General features: G+C 32.4%; 1 protein-coding gene across 1 annotated transcript; it reads left to right on the forward strand.

The window, feature by feature from the left end:
- The first annotated feature begins 5563 nt into the window (after nucleotides 1-5563).
- Nucleotides 5564-16780, forward strand: LOC147394472 (uncharacterized). Its single transcript, XM_086453748.1, is given in 15 exon segments — nucleotides 5564-5881; nucleotides 6988-7062; nucleotides 7144-7251; nucleotides 7779-7811; nucleotides 7895-7984; nucleotides 8490-8615; nucleotides 9948-10088; nucleotides 10388-10807; nucleotides 10897-11031; nucleotides 12714-12935; nucleotides 13397-13672; nucleotides 13993-14130; nucleotides 15723-16028; nucleotides 16318-16347; nucleotides 16349-16780. Coding segments are annotated over 15 exon segments (2478 nt in total). The 5' UTR covers nucleotides 5564-5692; the 3' UTR covers nucleotides 16538-16780.
- The last annotated feature ends 5887 nt before the right edge of the window (nucleotides 16781-22667 follow it).

The raw sequence follows: 22667 nt of genomic DNA on the forward strand, positions 1-22667 counted from the left end.
TACTTGTCTCTAACTAATTTGATTTGCTAAGTAATTGTGTTTAATTGACAGGTTGTATAAAAATAGGTATTTAATTACAAATAATTTTAAAATAAAAGAAATTTAAAAAAAATCATCTTATTAGCGGTGATCATTACTGCCACTATAGGTATTCAAAATTATATTTATAGTTATGGTAAAGAATTAATTAGCGGCGGTTTCTGACCGTCACTATTGGACTACTCATATCTATAGCGACGGTAATATTCTATTAGCGGCGGTTTTTGACCGTCACAATAGGACTCGCTCAGATCTATAGCGACGGTAGTACAATTATTAGCAGCGGTTTTTGACCGCCACTATAGGGCTCTATATGACCTACACGTGGCCGTCACTATTAATAATAGCGGCGGTTTTTTGGTATTTGCGACGGTTTTTGACCCCGCTAAAAACCTAAAATTTTGTAGTGTTTGATATATATATATATATACACACATTTTAATAAGTATGTGTACCTGACATCCTTCATGTGTTAGCTTTCATGTATATGAATTTTTTTATATTAAGACATGTTTGATCATAAGGAAAATGTTTGCAAGACAAATCATGACTAAGTATGTTATAATTTTTGTGGGGGCAACTGAGAGGTGGGAAAATTTTTGTGGAGCAATAGTGACGGATTTTTTATTACTCGCCACTGCTATATGTCGTAATAGCTTAGAAATCCTTATAGAAGTTGACAGCTTCTTATGGGGGCAAGTGCCCCCATTGTAAATTCACCCCCTAAAACAAATCTTTTACTTGCGTTTGTATGAACAGAGAAATTGCACGGAAAATCAGTTATGTAGTTTGATTTTCTTTGAAATTGAAATGAAAAATTATCTATTTTAACTACTTGTTATTTATGCAAATAATGATTTCAATTTTCAGGGCCCAAAAATTTGGAATTTCTTGAATTTATGAAGAATATTAAAAAAACTGATTTTGTTTCTATGGTATAAAGAAAATATAATATAATACCTATACATAAATCATGATAATAAAAAATTTAACAAAGAAGACAAGTTAATTGACAAAATTTTTGCAAGTGGTCGAAGTGTAAAATGGATAAATTGACCCATTTAATGGACATAAATTGAAAGTACTTATGAACAAAATATAATATGTTGGCTAAGGCTAACTGTGTATAATACATATCAAAGCCATCTGCGATGGTCATTTAAATAGTATTTTACATTATGATTTGGTTAGTAAAATCCTGAAATCATTTGCAAATAAAACATTAACAAGGTAGTATTTAGCTATTAAAAAAAATTTGATGTCAATTGTGCAAACTAACAACCAAAAAATATGTAAGTAAACTTCATGTCAACTGTGCAAACGACCAACAAATTTTGTGAAATATCTCATTTTATGATATGGTACCTATCTTGTTATTCTAAAAATTAGGAGGTGGCATTTGCAAACGCACATGTATCAAAAGGGCTTATATGTATTTTTAAACATTAATATAGGGTTTTTAAATTTTACATAATCAAAATTATATTTTAATAATGTTGAAAACCGTCCAAAGTGATTTTAGTGTCATGGGATACAATTATCTTAGTTTTTGACCAAAAAAAACCCTGATTATATGAAGTTTAAATATAAAGATCGAGACATTTTTGGGATCTAAAATTTGTTGTCGAACCAGAACCACTTCTACTTGGCTTTCTTTCATTATAATAATGAAGTTAATGAGAGTAACAAGGATACATATGTTGGACTTGGGATAGAGAGTTCAAGAGAGAGATTGAGAGTTGCTCGGGTTGGCTTTCTTTGGTTGGGTACTTATTAGGGGAAGCGCTCATACTATCAAGATTTGAAGATAGCTGTGAAAAAAAATGTGGAAGATAAAAGGGTCGATGGAAATATTGTCAATGAGTAATGTTCTAATTTGTTTATCTGAATATTGTGAAAATATCCCAATTCTACAATTTGGTCAATTGGAGTAGTCTCTTGTAATCATATTATTAAAAGAAGATCCGAAATTGACGCTTGAGAGAGAGAGAGAGAGTTGATTAAAACAATCCCTGTGTGGATTCATTTACTTAGGCTATTATTGCAATATTGGTCTCCTAACACCCTTGAGAAGTGTGGTAGGGAAACCATTGTATACGGAAGCAGGGGCAGAACCAGGATTTTACCCATGTGGGGGTAATGTAAGAGTGAATATTTTTTTTGTGGGGGCAACTAAGAGTGTAAATTTTTTTGTGGAGGCAATAACGACAAATTTCTTTATCCGCCGCTGCTATCTATCATAATGGCTCATTAATCTTTAGTAAATTAGAAAATTCTTAGGAGGCAAGTGCTCCCATTGCCCCCACTCTAAATCCGGCCTTCTATGGATGAACTCACAAGTAAACTTACCCGAATTACATTTGCAGGAGTATGTGTAGAGGTTGAGGATTAATTGTGAGTTTCCAAAATTAGTTTTGTTGAAAATGAGATAGTTCTTTTGATCAATGAATTGAATATGAATGGATACCAAAGCCTTCCAAAACTTGTGAAACATTTAGTCACAATGCTGACAAATGCTCAAAGAATGGTCATAAGGAAGTTTGGATTAAGAAATCCAATAGTTTACTAATCGTAGGAAAGGAGGCATCAAGTTCAGCCATGGTAGGACAACATGGTCTAATCTAATAAGAGGCAGAGCTAGCAAGGAGCTGGTGGGGGTAATTGCCCCCACAAAATTTTGAGACACCCCTATATTTTCAATTAATTACATGTCTCATTTACCTCCACTCCTTCACCTCCCTCCCCATTTGCCCCACACCCTCACCTCCCTCCAATCCCCCAACCCCCCTTTGGCTCAATTTTCTGTTGATGACATTACCTCTTGACCAGCCTTCTCATATACTAGTTGGAAATGACCTAAATATCATTTTCTTTAACTTCTAACAAAAAACCTCTGAATTTCTCCATAAAATCATTCATCTTCAAATTCTTCAATTATACAACTAACCATAATTTGCCCCCACTATAAGGAAATCCTGACTCCACCCTAAATCTAATCAATTAAATATTTGTTTTCTTTAAATTTAGAATTTTACACCTTTAAACCTCATTATTCATTTAGTGGATATTTTTTAATTAGATTTTGATCCCAATATTATTTTGAAGAGAATGTTATGAGAATTCTTCGACTTGTCAAAAATCTATGATTTGATCTTTTATTAGGAATCCAAAGATGATTATTTTTTTGGGTTATGCTAGAGTGACATAGGATTTATTGCAATTCTCACAATTCTGACGTGAAGATGCGTACAGAATAACCATAGATAATTTTTACTCATATTATGAGAAAACACTACTACGATTATGTGCACATCCCACGTAAGAATTGTGAGAATCACCGTAAATACCCTGTCACCTCAGCATTAATGTATTTTTTTTTTTTTTTTAGTATTTATTCTTCTTTGGGTATAAATCCGTCCACCCACTTCAATAGTTTCTCTTCAAAAAAAGTCGGGCTTTCTTTATCAATCTCTAACTATAAAAGATTTAATCGGTTGGAACTGGGGTTTATGTATTTTTAAATGGTAATACAACAAGAGATTTTGAACGTGATTAAGATTTAAGATTTTTATAAGTGGCATTTGAAATTAAAAATAGAGACTTTCCATATGGTTGAAGATTTTTATGAGTGGTTGTTACAATCTAATAAAGGCGCCACCGTAGTGGACTCCACCAATTTAAGAAATGACATGCAAATAAGTTGCCAGTTTCCACTACTAGAAAGGAAAGTGATATTCCAGGCACATTATTTTACATTGCCAGGCACAATAAATGAGTATTAGATTGTGATATCAACACCACGGAAACCGAGTTGACTTGTTCAAAGTATCTTGTCACGAATTTGAAAAATCATTTAACTCGATTTATAATTCAAAGGATGATTTTGAAGATTATATAATTCAAAGGATAATTTTGTGATTTTGAAAATTAACAACGTGATTTTATGGAGGTGTGATCGCACTTTTCGTGATTTTTAACTAAAATGTCCTTTAATTATATTAAGTTTAAATGTTAAGGTGTGACTATTTGTGAAATCCCAATTTTGTTGTCCACTTCTCATTATAATAGTAAAAATGGGATTGATTTAGAAGATACTTAGTCCCAATTTAAATTGATTTTTTTTTTTTTTTTGAGAGGTATAAAAATCCAATTTACTTGGTCAAGTCTAATTTGTTCAAAACTAATATTTTGAAAATATTGAATGAGTCATATCAAATCTCATGAATAATACCGAATTGGGATGTGTCATCTTGGTCTCTAAAGGATTTTTAAACCATATATGCATTCTTTTTTTCTTTTTTTCGAAAGATAAATGGGCTCCCCAACCGTTGGATAAAGAACAAACATAAGCTTTACAAGGACAAGCCCACACGTTGCATCCTAAGATAGAATACTCCCCTTTTGTACTGATTAAAAAGATTGCAAATAGCATAGTTTAACGAAGTTCTATCAATGACCTGGCAACCATGGGTCATATTCAAGGAAGTTAGGACATCAACAACTTTATTAAATTTGTTTTAAATATGGTAAAACTTGATCTGATCAAAGTCACTAACCATCTCACTCTCCACTAACATTGAATTAACTCATATGAGTAAAATCCTTTATATCGATTTAAAATTATTTATTAATATATATACTACAATCTTTATTTTAAGGTGAATTTTCTAGTCACTCTATAGATAATAAAATATTTTAATAATTAAAATAAGGGTCGGATTATTTTGACAAAATCCTAGACAATGTTCTAGATAAAGTTTTGTTATATATGATTAAAAAAATTTGGAATGGGCTGACTTTTTATGATGATGATCTTTATAATGAGTAGATCATTCTTACAAAAATTATTACAAACTAACAGTAAAAAGTTGATGGTTCACGATTCTTTAATTTATAAATTAAGATTATGAATTTTAGAATTGACTGATTTTTTATGAGGATGATTTTCTTACTATAGAAATCATCCTCGCAAAAAATTAGCCCATTCTGAAACTTTTAGCCCATTTAAGATAAAATACTTTATTTAGAATATTATTTAAGATTTTGTCAAAAGAACGCTACCCTTAAAATAAATATTTCATATAAAAAACACAAAATCCGATTGACTTGGTTGAGTTTTCATTAACTAGATTAATATTTTCAAAATATTAAACAAATCATTTGGATTTTACGACATCGTAGGCCTCATGATCAATAGAATTTGCTCATGTACTATAATTTAGCGGAACAAATAATTAGTTCTACCAAGTGAACTTAATAAATGATATGGAAAAAAGAATCAAATTTTTAGTTATTACAATTTATTTACAAAAGAAATTATTTAAAAATGGTTAAAGTGCAATAAATACATTTTAGTAATTGGAATCTAAGGGTATTTATGTAAAATGAGATTTTTAAGGGTATTCAATTTTCAAATTGTATTTAGGGCACACGTTAACAGAGACCCTTCTACATAACCTGGTAATGTAAGAAACATGCTTGGCAATATCATCATATTTATAACTATATTTACTTTGTCTGATTGACTTCTTTCATTCCAAAAAGACAGGCGTCTCTCTGAATTCTCTGTAAGCTTAAGCTTCATTCTTTTTCTGATAAGTAACTGATTCTCTTTGAATTGTACTCTCAGAGAGAGAGAAAGAGAGAGAGAGAGATGTCGGGAAAAGGAAAGAGAGATTTTTACACAAAAGAGGCTACAGAGTTCTTGAACCATGTTATGGCAGATAGGCCTCTTTTTCCCCTTTTGGTTCCTCTAGTTTTAGTTGCTTGGGCAATAGAACGATGGGTTCTGCCTTTATCAAATTGGGTTCCACTTGTTGTTTCGGTGTGGGCAACTATTCAGGTCCTTCTTCTCTCTGAAATAAACTCTGGCTTTGCTAGTTAGATACTTTGGGTGTTATTTGTTCTTAGTTCTTTTTAATTTAATTTTTCCCTTTTTATGGAAATTTCATTTAGTTTTAGAATATTGGGTATCCATAATTTTGACGTTATGGTTTGAGAAATTTAAGTTGTTATCTGTTTATTGGTTGAATTTTGTAGTTTCTACTGAATTTTCTTGTTAATGGGTAGTTTAAATTTGGTTGTTCTGGTTGTAATTCAGATGGGTATTTGTCTTTTTGATCCAACACTCATTCTTGTTGCTTGGATTCAGATTTCTTTCCATTTCTCTCTTTGTTATAGAAATTTATACATTGGTACTCTGAATTTTTCCATTTTGGTTTACATGATGATTCAAATTTCTTCTGTTTATTGCCTCTTTGGAATGATTTTTTGAAAATTGATACACTGTTCTTTTGATTGTTGAAGATTGAATTTGGATCGGGATTTTGTTGTGGCTAAATCCCCACCATACATGGAAAATCGGTTATCGAAATTAATATCCCCAATAAATAATAGGTTAATTCCAACAACCAAAATCCCAAGAGTGTGTGCAAAGCAAGTGTAAGAAATAAACAGAGTAGAGAAATAGCACTTAACGGCACTCAAGAAGGAGATTACAATGGAGGTTAATGCTTACCAGAGAAACCCACCAAGACCTCTACACCAAACCCTAGAAAAACCCAAACAAATGATCCGGCTTTCACTCCCATTGTCACAAACAAGAAACCACAATGTGATAACCACGCTCGACAACCTTGAGCTTCGATTTTTTGACAAGAGAAGAAGAAGTAGGTAGACTAAATGTTAAGATAATACATTGGAATAAATGTTAAGAACAAAACTATGGGGTGGTCAATTGTGATATTATATTGGTACTTGGACATTTCGACATCCAAAAGAGAGATCAATAGGTGGGCAAACTACATATGTTCATTTATTTTTCAATCAAGAGGCATTAATCTTCTGTTTTCTATTTGTATCTCTTTTTTTCCAAAATTAAATGTTTGTAACGATGGAATTAGAAACTAATATGGAATTAATCATGAATTTAAATCTTCTCATCTGCAGTATGGAAGGTTTCAACGTCAGCTTCTTGTAGATGATTTGAACAAAAGATGGAAGCAAGTCATATTGAAGACATCGGTACTTTCCTTTTTAAATTGCAGATCTTATACAAGTGGAGGTACAAACTAATCGTTTATAATGTTTTTGATTAATTTACAGCCCATGACACCATTAGAGCAGTGTGAATGGCTAAACAAATTTTTGATGGAAGTTTGGCCCAATTTCGTTAATCCTAAACTTTCAAAGAGGTTTTCATCAATTGTTGTGGTGAGCTTCCAGTACTTGTTCCTGTAGATTGAAATTTTTATTTTTTACTTTTTTATCTTTCATAGTATAATAGAGATGTGTTACTAGCATTAGCTCTGTCTAATTTCTTACCAAAAAAGTCCTTCATGGTTTCTGTTTTTTGATAAGTAAAGATATAGTTGCACTAATAGAAACTAAAAAAAGGGAAACTTCACTGCAATTTTAACAAACACGCCAACATACATTTCGTTTTGAAGTAAATTCAACTAATGTTTTGGACTTTCAAGTTCTAATTTGATTGCGAATTTGTGTTGATACGAGGTGCAATTTTGCAAGTATTCATGGTTACCCAAGCTTATTCACATCTAATATAGAATGTTTCACTTATTTATTGATCTAGTCATGTTGGCAGTATTATGTATCTGGTTGTGTTACAATGCAAAAGATGAATATGAGTCCCTATTTATGTAGAATATACAATATTGCTTATAATTTCTTCTATAATATAACAATTATTTCCTCTGATTAAATGACTTTTATTGGTGCAGAAACGCTTAAAACACCGAAAACCAAGGCTTATTGTGAGTTTTTATTTTAGTAATCATTACCCTTCTTGATCGAAAATCAGTAAAATATTTTTATTGATAAAAGTGTTTTATTGTAGGAAAGAGTCGAATTGCAGGAGTTCTCACTAGGTTCTTGCCCACCTAACTTGGGACTGCAAGGGACACGTTGGTTTACTTCTGGTGATCAGGTTTGGTTTCTGGTTTTGCTTTCGAAGTTTTGTTCACCTTTAAGATTCTCGCATTCCAGTTACCGATTTGGGGATAAAGAAGTGCGTTGATCTCTATAAAAGCCTTCATTAAAAACAATTATTTTTCTATGGAGGCAATTAATACACTATGAATGGAAGGGATGATACAGGACTACAAATGTCTTCACAAACCTAACTACTTAAAAAAATATATAAGAGCAGCATTCAAAATTTTTAACTATGTGTTTATTGTTCATTTTTATTTATAAGTATAATGCATGTATATTGTTCGTTCCCGCTGTTAATTACTCCAAAAACATGATCTGATTTAGGGTTGAATGCCAATGTGTTAATTTTTAACATGGCCTAACATGATATAATGCTATTGGGTAATTCAGTTCCTTCTAGCACTGCAATTTTTTTTACTAGATCACGAATTCTTATAATCATGAATTTTCATCTATCTTGATTTTGTTTGTAACCATTACTTTGTTTATGCTAACAGCTAATCTTGCGTATGGGATTTGAGTGGGACACAAATGACATTAATATTATGTTGCTCGCTAAGTTGGCAAAGCCATTACTTGGAACTGCTCGGATTTTTATCAATAGCATGCACATTAAAGGAGATGTATGTAAAGTAGCCCTTTTCTCTCCTCTAGATTGTATTGCTTTTTTATTTTTATGTGGATCTATTTCTGATGAAGCTTAAACATATTTGTCAGTTTGATTTGATACTTCACAGTTAAGATCATAAGAAAACTTTTATTTAAGTTATTTTACTATAAAATCTTATGGGTTTGGATCCGAAGACTCATGGAGAAGGAGCTCATATGCTCACACATGATCCCAATTGTGTAAATGAAAAATCCAATGGTTAGAATAGAATACATCTCTCGAAAATAGATTGAATATCTCTAAGATAAATCCCAACCGTTAGATTGTGCATTTACATGGTTGTGATCATTTGTGAACATATGATTTCCTTTTCCAAACCCAAATCTTATTTATCAAATTTGGTATCTATTCTTGTGGCATTCATATTCTTGGTGAATGTTACATTCACATTGTTTTCTTTAGCATGGCCCATGGAGCTGTATTATTAGGCGCTTCAGTCAGTCTAGTTTTTCTTCTGTTACACTTTCGAAATAGCTTTTTAGTGTCTTCACCAGATAAGAGGTCTTGAATGTGGATGATTTCACTGGGTACTAGACAAGGTGGCAATGGGAGCGTTCTTGTGAATAATTACGAACTAGAAAGGACATTAGAAGAAAGCGAAAAAATATAGGAGAAAAGTGTTGAGTACATATTTTCCTCCACTCTTGGGTGTGTCATACTCTCGTGGCCCTCTTATATTCATAGTTCTCCCCCTCTCCAACAGATCGGTCTTTTGGAGTAGTTGGTTGGTTAACATGGTATTAGAGTGATAGGTTCGTATAGGTCATGGGTTCGATTCTTTCCACCCTTATGGTTGAAGGGGGAGTGTTGAGTATGTATTTTCCTCTACTCTCAGGTTGTTTCATACCCCACTTAAGTCTTGTGACCACCCTCTTATATCCATAGTTGAATGAAGTAATACGTACTTTTGAGAACATCTTTCATTTTCCAGTGATTGTAATTGTGGCTTCTCAATGGAATTTACAAAAGGATTGTAGTCCAAGTAACAAGCATACTCATTCTTATACTGATCTATGTAACAAGTATACTCCATTTTCTTTTGTTTTGATATTGACATGTTAGACATGTAATCTATCTTCTGTTACATAGTGGCATTTTCAAATTTACTTATGGTATCTTCTCATGTCACATTTGATCTGAGTTGCTCTCTCAGAATTTATTTGGTTATGGTCCTGAAATGATTCTGAATTGCTGATTGTTATGTTTTAGCTAAAAGCATACAAGGGTTCTTGGGATACATGATATCTTTCTAACATATATTCTTCCAATATACAATGTTACACAGCTTTTCTTAATACCGATTCTCGATGGACAAGCTGTTTTGTATTCGTTTGAATCAATTCCTGATGTGAGGTTAGGTATTGCCTTTGGCAGTGGGAGCCAATCACTTCCTGCAACAGAAGTTCCAGGTGTTTCATCTTGGCTGGTACGTTTCTCTACTAGTTTCTCAATTTTATGAAATCACCCTACAATTATCAAGGTATTCTGTACCTCTGTCATATTATTTTTCAAAACCTTAAAAAAAAAGAGAGCTTCTATTGCCACACCAACTTTTGCTAATGCCACCCCAATTGATATGTAAATCACCAAAGAATTAGCACACATTTGGGGTGGTGTTAGCAAAAGTTGGTGTGGCAATAGAAGTTATCTTAAAAAATAGATTACTAAAAGATTCCGCTCATCTTCTGTAATTTTTACCTTGAATTTGTTTTATTTCTTGCTCAGGTGAAGCTTTTGACTGATACCTTAGTTAAGGCAATGGTTGAGCCCCGCCGCCGATGTTTCTCTTTACCGCCAATAGATTTAAATAAAAAGGCTGTTGGAGGCATAATTTCTGTAACAGTCATCTCAGCAAGTTCACTAGTGAAGGGTGTCATGAAAGGATCCAATTCTGGAAGGCAAAATAGCTCTATAAGAAATGGTACTTTAGAAGGGAGCCCGAATGTTGGATTTTCGCAAGCATTTGTTGAAGTTGAACTTGGGCAACTAACGAGGAAAACAAATGCGAGTCCGGGTTCAGACCCTAGATGGGATGTGACTTTTAATATGGTCTTTCATGAAGACAGCGAGATTCTAAGATTTCATCTTTATGAGTTTGTTCCAAACAGTGTGAAGCATGACTATGTAGCTAGTTGTGAATTAAAGGTTATGGCTCATTACTGGGTAATTTAGGTTCTGTATGGAAGATAATTTTTTTTGTCATTGATTGTAATAGTTCTTGTGGACTTTAACAGGTAAAATATGTTGCGGATGACTCCACCATTTATTGGGCAGTGGGACCCGGATCAAGTGTACTAGCCAAACGGGTAGAGTCTCTTGGACAAGAAGTTGAATTCGTTGTGCCATTTGAGGGAATGAATTCAGGGGAGGTAGAATCTTCAATTTATCTGTCATACTCATTACTTTGCATAGTTGTAATGCTCCCTTCTCCTTCACTCTTCTTCTTGAACAGTATATGATTGTTATTAGATCAAAATTCTTTTTATTGAAATTCCAACAGGATTGATGTTTTTCTTGAAGTTGGAATTAGTTATGGAAAGTTTAGGATTTACGTACAAAATGTCAAAATTTTGCTTAAGAAACCAATTACCTAGGAGTCATGAAATATGGAGAAAAAGATGTAAAATTACAATTTACATTGATTTTGGTATTTAACCCATCAATTCAATACTTTTTATTTTTGGCCTTGTAAGCAGTTGACATTCTTCGATATTCTTGTGACTTGTTCCTTGTTGACAAGCCTTCTCTTGAAAATTTTCCAGCTCTTTAAAGTTGGTAGTCTGTCTTGACGTCACAAACGTGGTTGAACCTGTCTTCATTAAATACTCTCCGATCCTCTTACCGATTGAAAATGAGAAAGAAACGAAAAGAATAAAGATTCTTTTGTACATCTTATCTAACAATAGGTGAGAACTATATGACGTATTCTGCCTACTCAAAAATACAAGATCAAATAGTGGATTGGCTTAGACTCATGGCTCAGTTGGTTTGATACATTGCAAAGCAACTTTGAGATCTTGGATTCAAGTGCAGCTCACCTATCAACAAAAAAAGATCAAATAGTGGATGAAAGAATTGCTTATCAAGAACTGATGTATTGATTAATTTTGCGTAGTTCATTACATTCATGTCATTCTTGGACTACTTAATGTTCAGATCCAAATATTACCCTATTTAGCTTTTTAACACTTGATGATGCATTGGTCTACTGTCAAACATGTCCGAAGAATTTGTCCATACATATCATTATCACAGACTTGAAACTTAAACATATTATGAAACAGGATACAAAAGTTCCTTTAATGTGTATTATGCCGTAGTATCCAAAACTAAAATTAGTATTCGAGCTTCATAGGCTGGGTTGTCTAACTGCTAAGCCCTTCATTACTCTGTTATGAATGTCAATAATGTCACAATTATTAGTATCAACCTCCTGAAAGAGATTATTTGCATTAGTTGTACAGATTTTCTAAGAAAATCTTAAGTGTGTTGAAGGAGTTATACTTGAGTAATTTATATATAAGGTAATCTAACCTGAATAACCAAAAGATACATTAAATTTCTAGATCTAAATTTGACCACAAGGGGTATGAGTACGATAATTCCCTATACATGTAAATGCCATAAGGTTCATTAGTTCAGACAATATCAATATGGATGTATGCTAAAAATCACAGCCTCAGAAATTAATACAATTCTTAGACACCAAATTGTTTTTTAGGAAATACAACATACATCGTTCGGCACAAACATTTTCTGGGTTTAGTTTTTTGTTTTTTTATTTTTTTAGAGAAATCGCCATGTAAAATGAAGCCTAATTCATTTGTCACTTTCATACCTAGTGAATTTTTGAAATACAACTAACTTTCCAATCCATTTACTTAGAATATTTATGTTACTTGCCTCTGCTGGCAATTGAATTTTTTATTTTTTTTCTCCATTTTTACGTTCTTTAGAATAGTAAGACTTGAAATTTGTTATGGAATATTTCTACTTCTTGAGATATTTCTACGGCTTTAAGGATATATTTTTTCCATCTTCTAATTTACAGATAAATTTGAGACTTGTGTTGAGAGAATGGCATTTCTCTGATGGTTCAAGTACCTTGAACGACTCTTCCCTTTTTGGATTTCATCAATCTCGACGAGGTTCATCAAATGTTCAGCCAAGAACCGGAAGGAAACTCAAGATAACTGTTTTGGAAGGGAAGGAGCTGATGGGGAAAGATAAGTTTGGAAAATGCAGCCCATATATAAAGCTACAATATGGGAAGGTTTATCTCCTCCTCTGACAATTAATTTCTTTTTTGTTTGTCAATTCGACCTACTGCAGATACTTTTGGTTTATATCTCTACTATTATAATGAGAGAAGGTGGAGTAAAAGTGGTTCGACACCAAATTTTGGATCCTACCACAAATGCCCCCACCTTTACATTTAAACATAATATAATCAGGGTCATTTTGGTCAAAAACCAAGAAAACTGCAGCCCATGACCTTAGAATCCCTTTGGTTAGTTTTCAAAATTACAAAAATATCTTTTCTTGTTTTTACTATGTAATATTCAAAAACCCTCTAATCAATGTTTTAAATTACAGATAAGCCCATCTTGATACATGTGTGTTTGCACATCTTAACATGTATGCAAATAAAAATCCTGAAAGATTGTTCATGGAGATGTAACCTTTTTTTTTTTCCTAAAGTTATATAACTGATGTTATTGGAAATGTTTTCAGGCCCTCTATAGAACAAGCACGATCTCACATGTCTTGAATCCAGCGTGGAATCAGAAGTTTGAATTTGATGAGATTGGAGGTGGTGAATATCTTAAGATAAAGTGTTTTGGTCAAGACACCTTTTCAGATGACAGCATTGGAAGTGCAAGAGTAAATTTGGAAGGACTTGTAGAAGGCTCAATTAGGGATATCTGGGTTCCTCTTGAAAAAGTTAATACAGGAGAAATAAGGCTTCAACTCGAAGCAGTGAAGAATGATGATTATGAAGGATCAAGGGTATGCTTTTTAGACAACCATGAACTTAGTTATAAAAGTTAATATAAATAAAACCAACACTTTAAAGGATTATACAAAGAGAACTGTTCGCTGTTAGTTGGTAGAAATTAATTTTGTAGATGTTATTTGTGGAGGTTGTCAATGGTCCTCTATTTAGAGTTCTCTTTAATTTTTAATTTTTGTGTGTGTGTTTTTTTTTCATTTTCTTCTAGTGGGTATGTTTGTTTCATATTTTCATCTCAACGGTTAATTTTTATATATGGATGAAAGCTTAAAGTTTCTTACTTTCGTGCCAAGTTTATGAATTAAAATCTATGCAGGGTGCAAATGGGGGATTGGGGTGTGGTTGGATTGAACTAGTTCTAATCGAGGCAAAAGACCTTATTGCTGCCGATTTGAGGGGAACAAGTGATCCTTATGTGAGGGTGCAATATGGAAACATGAAGAAAAGAACCAAGGTTAGAGAGAACTATTATTAATTTTAAATTTTTTGTTCCTATTCCTTTAGATTTGGGTGGTCATTGCATCATTCGTAGTTCGTACATCTTTGTTTATTGCATTTTCTAGTCAATGTTTCATTTTTGTTCCCATGAGATTTATCCTCAAATTGTTTCCAACAATAAAAAATAGGCTTATCGATAAATTTCTTTTAATATTTTGTGCATTTAGCTTCATAGTTTTATTAGAACTACTAGAAGGTGTGATGTGCAAACACACATGTATCAAAGGGGTCGGATTTTATCCAAAATCTGAGTGATCTGAATCCGATTTTAGCGGGTTCGGTTCCTTCAACTATATCTGAATTAAAATATGGGTCGGATATGGGTTGATGTCCCTTGACCCGAGTTGGATACGGATCCATCCCAAATGATATATTATTTTGTGTGTTGTATGTTATATTTTTATATTTTTTAGTCTATCATTCATCAACAAATGAGTATCAGGTGTAGTGGTCAAAGTTTCTCTTCAAAGGGGAGAGGTCTTGAGATCAAGTCACAATTTTTAATAAGTTACTTTGAAGTGGTTTGAAATTAGCTGATCCGATTGACCCGAATCAATTAATTCGGTCGGATCTTGATTTGGACCCGAATTAAAAATCCGGATATGGATAAGACACATATCTGGCCCGGACATGACCCGTTTTAAGCCCTAGTAATTTAAAAAAATTGACTAAAGGGTTTTAAAAGATTACATAGTAAAAAGAAGATACTTTTGTAATTTTGAAAACTAAGAAACGTGATTATACTATCCTAAGTTGCAATTTTCTTGTTTTTTTTACTCAAATAACTCTGGTTATATTAAATTTAAATATAAAAGTGGGGGCATTTATGGCCACTCAAACTTTGTTGTCCAACACCTTCTCTCATTATATAATAGTCAAGATATGTTGTAATTTCTTTTTCTCCATCATATCCTTTTGTTTTTTCCTATAATGGTTGCTAATGTGGTCAAATGCAGGGTAGCCAGGTTATTGTTGATGTTTCTGTCCTGTATCTTATAACTATAATATACATTAGAAGTGCAATACCTATATTATTATTCTTTTTTGTTTTTCTTGATGCCTTTCCTTCTTCAAATGAATTTTACTTTCAAAAATATATTTTGTTGGAGTGTTAGATGTCATAAGAACAAAAAGAGAGAGATGCATGCAAGAAGTCAGTGAGGAGACCTGCCTAAAAACGAAAATATCCAACAACCATCCCACCTACCGATAAATTCCTCAAAGAAGAGGCCCTTGAATTTCATTTGAAAGCTTGCATAAGGAAAAATAGGACTGAATATGTTGATAACTTTACCATAATCTCTATATGAAATGCCATTCCATGCAGGTTATGAAGTTCAATATCCATAATTTTTTCATGATGCATTTCCTTGTGATAGCTTCTATTGCCACACCAACTTTTACTAATTGCATCCCAAGAGGCGTGTTAATTATTTGGTGATTTACATATGAATTGGGGTGGCATTAGCAAAAATTGTGTGGTAATAGAATCTCTCTTCCTTATTCTTCCGTTGTATTTTACCATAGTTGCTCTGTCGTGCAATGCAGGTTATGTATAGGACTCTGCATCCTCAATGGAACCAAATCTTAGAGTTTCCCGACGATGGTAGCTCCTTATCGTTGAATGTGATGGACCACAATGCTGTACTGCCAACATCAAGTATAGGTCATTGCATTGTAGAATATCAAGGATTAGCTCCGAACCAAATGGCGGAAAAGTGGATACCTCTCCAAGGAGTGAAGAAGGGAGAGATCCACATACAAGTAACAAGAAAAATTCCAGAATTACAAAAGAAGCCTAGTTTGGATTCCAATATGTCGTCCTTAAGTAAGGCCCATCAAATGTCTGGTCAGGTAAGATGACACACTGAACAATTTTTATTTATTTTTTTGGCTTTGGAAAATTTCCAACCTACCTTGATTGATTAAGGAGAGATTCTATTACCACACCAACTTTTGCTAACACCACCCCAATTCTTATGTAAATCACCAGAGAAGTATCTCACATTTAGGGTGGCATTAGCAAAAGTTAGTGTGGCAATAGAAGCTCTCTTTATTAGTTCATCTTTGTGTATCTGTCATGGAGATGCTTGTATGATTTCTACGTAATAAGTTTTCTTTATATATATATGAGAATGAACAGATGAGACAAATTACGTCGAAGTTTCAAACCTTTAATTGATGATGAGGACCTTGAAGGACTATCAGAGGCTTTGAATGAGATAGAGGGCCTTCAAGATGTGCAGGAGGAATACTTGGTTCAACTTGAGACTGAGGAGACATTGCTGCTCAACAAGATAAATGAGCTTGGTCAGGAAATTTTCCGTTCTTCACCCTCTCCTCAAACATCAATAAAACTCTAAGTATGTGACGATTTTTTACACGGAATTTATTCCTTCTAGTTTCTGTATCCTTACCATGTAAATTTTATGACAGGTAGCGTTAGTTGATAAAAAGAAGGAAAAAAATTAAAATAAAATAAGAGACTAAGCTCTTTCAAGTTGAAGTGTCATTGATCTTCTGTTGTAATTGTTAGCTGCTACATAATGAATGTAAGTCGATCTTGAACGTTGTCAGTGGAAATTGAAATCCTTATTTCAATTTTATTGTCTTGGTGTCTTTTTTGTTTTGTTTTGTTTTGTTTTGGTTTTTTTTTTTTACGATGGGGGTATTTGAACTTACATCCGACTAGTGGGACCGGAATAGTCAGAGCCAGAGGCTGGGCCAAGGCGTGTGGGTCCCATCCACCATCCCCCGGGCACGTGCAACGCCTGCACATCACAAGCACCGGGTAAGTGAGGGTGTGCTCTTGTGGGTGGCCCCGAGGAATTATCACTCATACTGGTTATCAAACTCACAACCTAATTGTCTTGGTGTTTGGGTTGGGCTCTGCATAATATTTTATTTTGATATATGTGCATGAAATATACAGAAATATTTTCATTTTCATATGGCACGACACGAAATTTAACCGATATATTTTTTTTGGTATATATTTAGTGGAATCACGAGATATTTTGGTGAATAGTAAATTTCGACTAAAATAATCAAATTTTAGATATAAAATTGCAAGACTTTGGTTGAGTTATTTCAATTAATGGTAAAATTCGACTATTTACGAATAATTTGTGCATTAGTAAAAATGAATTGTAATTAATTAGATGTTTATATATCATCTTAATTTGATTATTTTTAGAAAATTAGCACGTTAAAAAGTACCAGAACCACCTATCGAAGGTCTAAGACAACGCGACTCAGGGGTGGAGCCAAGATTTTCTTATTGGGGGTGCAAACTAGAGTTGACCGGTGAAGTTGAAGTGATTGAAGGTGAGTGGCTTTGTGGAGAAAATTTTAAGTTTTTTTTTATTTAATTTAATTTTATTATTGTTATTATGTTAGAGGCTTAAAAATGGGTTTTTAGATCATTTCTCTTTAGTCTACGAAAGAAGACCTAAGTCAATGTTATCTCAAACGTGCCTTCATGACCTTGATTTTATCTAATAGACATTGTGCAAAATGACCTTAATAACATTCATTTCCAATCTCTTAGGTAAATTTTTTTTAATTCTTGTTCGGAATCTTAAAATTAATCTAATTTAATTATTAAAAAAAAAATTAAGATTGGATTTTTAAAGTAATATATAATATTTTTTTAAGATAAAATTTTAAAGTGTTCTGAAAGGGATTATGCTGTGGTTTAAAATGATGGATTAAAGATGAGGTTGAAAGTATAACTTTTGAAATGAGAGATTCTATTAACACACCAACTTTTACTTATGACGCATCAAAAAGTAAACTGACTTATGTCCAAATTCTGGTTTTGATACACTGTTCATTTTAATTCTCAAAACATACATTTTGAATGAATTCGTTGTTCTATCTATGAATTAGTAGATACTAAAATTGATGAATTCATGAGTTTGTAGATTATAAAAATGACAAATGTATGTTTTGGAAATTGAAATGAACAATATACTGAACTCGGACTTTTGTCATTTCAGCTCATGAAATAGAAATTCAACCATTATCAAAATTAAAAGTATTGATATGTTGAAAGTAAAAAAAAATTGGTGTGCCCCTAGAAGTTCTCATTTATTAATAGGGTAAAACGGTTGTGTTCACAGTTCGTTCAAACCCCAAAAGACCTCTTGTTCTTTCTTAGTCTCCTCCCAATTCCTAGCACTCCTGCATTTGTTACATTTATATTTATATTTGATTTAAATGGTCATAAATTTTGAAACATAACTCTTTTAAATGTGATAAATTTGGGGGTTCAACTCAAAATCAATTAGCAATGAGTGGAGAGGCCTAGGAGCTTATAGGGAGGGAGACAAAGCAATTTGTGTCCGCTCTGAGATTAAACTCAACACGCCCCCGCATGTGTGGGCCAGACTTAGCCAAAGCACATGGAGATTTGAACTGCGTGTCTCCACACGTGTGGGCTAAGCTTGGCCGAAGTAGATACCTTCATAAATTTGGGAGTCCAACTCAAAACCAATTGGCAATGAGTGAAAAGGCCCGGGAGCTTATAAGGAGGGAGACAAGGCAATTTGTGTTTGACGTGGGATTAAACTCAACAAAGTGCTCTAAGAATGGAATGCTCCTCTATCTTTTTCCTCTATTTTCATCTCTATCTGCTAGATATTCTTAATCATCTTGCAACCAAATCTGTTTCTCAAGCAAGTAAGAATCTTCTATTTTGCTCTCAAGAGAATTCTCTAAGTGCATTTCTTTTGTTGCCATCAAATGTTTGCTCTCTTTTGCTTTTACAACAGATTTGAAAACAAAAGCAAATTTTTCCTCCAATATATTCATATCTGTTACTGTAAGTAATTTTTTCTTTTTCCACCTTCTATGCTAAAGAACACAGCCCAAAATCCCAAATTGGTTTTTAGTATTTTTTTTTTATTAACAATAATTGTAGTGTATAATTTAAATGTTTAATACAGAGAATTACCAAATCAGCACAGTAAAAATTACCAAAACAGAATACTATTCATTTTAATTTAGAAATCCCTAAGTTACCCTTTTATGGATTTACATTTCCACACTTCACATTTTTCCAAGACCATTTTTCAATATATTTCAAATTTCTTGCAATCAAACATACCTTAGAGTGTTGGAATTATTATTTATTATTTATTATTATTTATTTTCATTATCAAAATTATTTTGTGGCCTTTTCACATATACAAATTTTATATAAATACTGGATTGTAATTTGTTCAAAATATTAAGGATAAAATTGGAAACCATGCTAGTGGTCTAGCATTGGTTATCAACATCAAATATGATGTGTTAATGAACATCCTATTAAAATTTAAGTAGTATTCACCTAATACTAGAATTCTACGATGAGTAGAAAATCTAGTATCCTCTTTTATAAATAGGTGGTCGTCCCTCCCTCTCTACGCACGCAGATTGTTCTATCATTGAGACAAAGGTTCACATCATCAAAGGTGTAGGTAGAGTTGGGTAGTGCACATATTCTTCGCAGATCAAGATTAACATATTCTTCGTGGATAATCGAAAAAGCGAATCTAGGTATTTTACAATTATTATTTTTTCGATTTGATTATTATATTGTTTATTCAAGATCAAATCCTAAATCCATGTCTATTATGTTCACAATATTTTTCCCCATCATAGAGGTGTCACTAAGAAACCAATGGAAAGATTCATTCAGGAGATTGAAAACCATAGAAAATAATTCGTATTTGGCTTAGATATCACCCTATAATTTATCTGATGCAATAAAATAAAATAAAAAAATAAAAAAAATTCGTCTTTGATTTTATTTTTTCTTTCCATTTTTTTAGTTTCTCTGTAGGTGCTTTGAATTTAGGTTGGAATTCAAACTTATGTTGGTTTAATTTTATTTCTGGGAATTTTAAAACCTGGGTTTTATTTGGGTCCATTTTCCCTTTTTAATTGATTTGTAATTTCTAATATATATATATATTTTTTTTGCCTTCACTTTTAAAAAAAGGATCAATTTCAATGTTTTTTTTTGTGGTATTATCAATTTCTCAAATAATATATACAGGTAACATTTTAGTATAAAATGCATCGAGTTGAGTTCAAAACTCATTGGAGTTATTTGACTTGAGAAGAAAATATTGATATTTTTTAGTTGTTTTAAATATTAAAAACCATTTAATATTTAATAAAACAGATGTTAGATTGTCTGTTACGAAACATTAATGAGAGGGTATTCTAGTAATTTACAACATATAGTAGAGAAGAGTATTTAAGTAATTTCCAAAAGAAGTTTAACAAATCTTACCTATTTCATAAAATATTTCAATTTCAAAATTGATAAATTATCGATTTCAAAACTAAGGTGCTGTTTGTTAAACTGAAAAAAATAAGTGCTGAATAGCATTAAACGCTGAAACTTATAAGCTGTGAATTTAAGTGCTGAAAAAGTTGTTTGTTTAGATGTTGAATCATGTTTGTTACACATTGCTGAAACTGGTATATTGTCTTTGTTACCCTTACAATCATATTATACATTGTTTACATGTTTCAAATGCTTATTTATTATCAAACACAATAAAATATATTATTTCTTATAAAATTAAAATACAATTTATTTTTAAATAATAAATAATACTCAAATCTTCAATTTATAAATAATACTTTCTATTTATAAAAGCCCACAAATTTCAAATTAAAAATAATAATGTCATACAAGTCACCAAAATTTGAAATCAACTTTAAAAGAACTTAATTTTGGATGAATAATTTTCTATGGAAATGAAGGATGTGTAATTATAAAAGCACCCTATGAATTAATAAGGGCAACACACACTATAGCCATTTTTTGTTTTGTTTTATATAGGTTAAAGTTTTTGGAACGAGCAAATTTTTAGTGAGGATGGCCTATATGATCTAGAGATCACCCTCACCAAAAATCAGTCTATTTTGAAACTTCTAACTCGTCAAAAATAGTTTTCAAAAAAAAAAAAAAATGGACAATTTATGGTTCTTGAACTTGTTTTGATGGGGTTAGAAGTTTCAAGATATGCTGATTTTTTATGAGGATGATCTCCTCATTGTAGAGATCATCCTCACCAAAAATCAACTCATTCCAAAACTTTTAACCCATATAAGACAAAATAATTTAGCTATGGTGTGGGTTTATTAATTTGTGGGGTGTTTATATACTTATCCATGGGATATAAGAGGTAACATCCTTTTAAGAATAAGGGCATACTTATCCATGTTCAAAAAAACAAAGGGCATGCTTGTCCGTGTTGAAAAAAGCGAAGTGCTTACCGCTTCAACACTTTTTTTCAGCATCAAAATAGTGCTGAATTTTTTTCACTTATTTTCAGCAATAAGCGCTGAAAATATAGAGTAAACAAACGCGCTATTTTGACAAAAGTGCTGAATTTAATTTTTTTCAGCAATAAGCGCTGAAAAATAGCGCAAACAAACATCACCTAAAACTAATAGTGTACGTATTAAATTTAAGTCTAGAGAAGCCATGAGAATTCTTTCTACATCTAGAACAATAGTTACAAATATTTACAAAGATAAAATCCCATGAATAAAGGAAATGTGGTTGTACACGTCGAATGAGAATGCAAGACTTTAACAATAAAGATGTATTCTCATGTAATTAGTTGAGATGATGATCGCATGCTTTAGTGTTACAATAATATAGTACTCTTAAGATTTTAATAGTCTCCCTCAAGTTGGAGTGTGGAGATCTACAACACCCAACTTCCTTATTAAATGATGAAATGGTTCTTTGCCCAATGGTTTGGTGAAGACATCATCAATTTGTTAAGATGTAATAATGTACATTGGTGAAAGTAACTTAGATTGAATCTTTTCGCGAACAAAAGGGTAATCAAGCTCAATATGTTTGGTCTGTTCATGAAATATTGAATTATTAGCACTATGAAGAGCAACTTGATTATCGCATAATAATGAGATAGATTCTGGATGAGCAATATCGAGATCATTAAGAAGATACTTTAGCCATTGAAGTTCACACGTGAGTGTGACAAGAGCTCAATATTTAGCCTCAACAGGTGATCGAGCAACGGTAGATTGCTTTTTTACTTTTCCATGAGATTGGATTAGAGTCAAGTATAGTACAAAACTCTATCGTGGAGCGTCGAGTAGGAGGAAAACTTGCGCAATCAAAATCACAAAACCCTTGAAGATGTAGATTACTTGAGGATGAAAGAAAGCCTTTGTCAAGAAAACTCTTAAGGTAGCTGAGTAGTTTGAATGCAACGTTCATGTGACAAGTATGAGGTAAATGCATGAACTGGCTCAAAGTGTGAACAAAAAAGATGATATCAGGGCAGGTGATGCTTAAATAAATCAAATGCTCTACTAATTGTCGATATTGTGATGGATCATATAGTAACTCTCCATTGAAGGGAGTGAGATGAAGATGTTATTCCATTGGAAATGAAGAAACCCATGCACCAAGCATGCCCATTTCTTGGAAAATATCTAAGGTATATTTGT

The sequence above is a fragment of the Akebia trifoliata genome, chromosome 9, assembly GCF_017979445.1.
Source record: "Akebia trifoliata isolate Shusen 1 chromosome 9, ASM1797944v1, whole genome shotgun sequence".
Lineage (NCBI taxonomy): Eukaryota > Viridiplantae > Streptophyta > Magnoliopsida > Ranunculales > Lardizabalaceae > Akebia > Akebia trifoliata.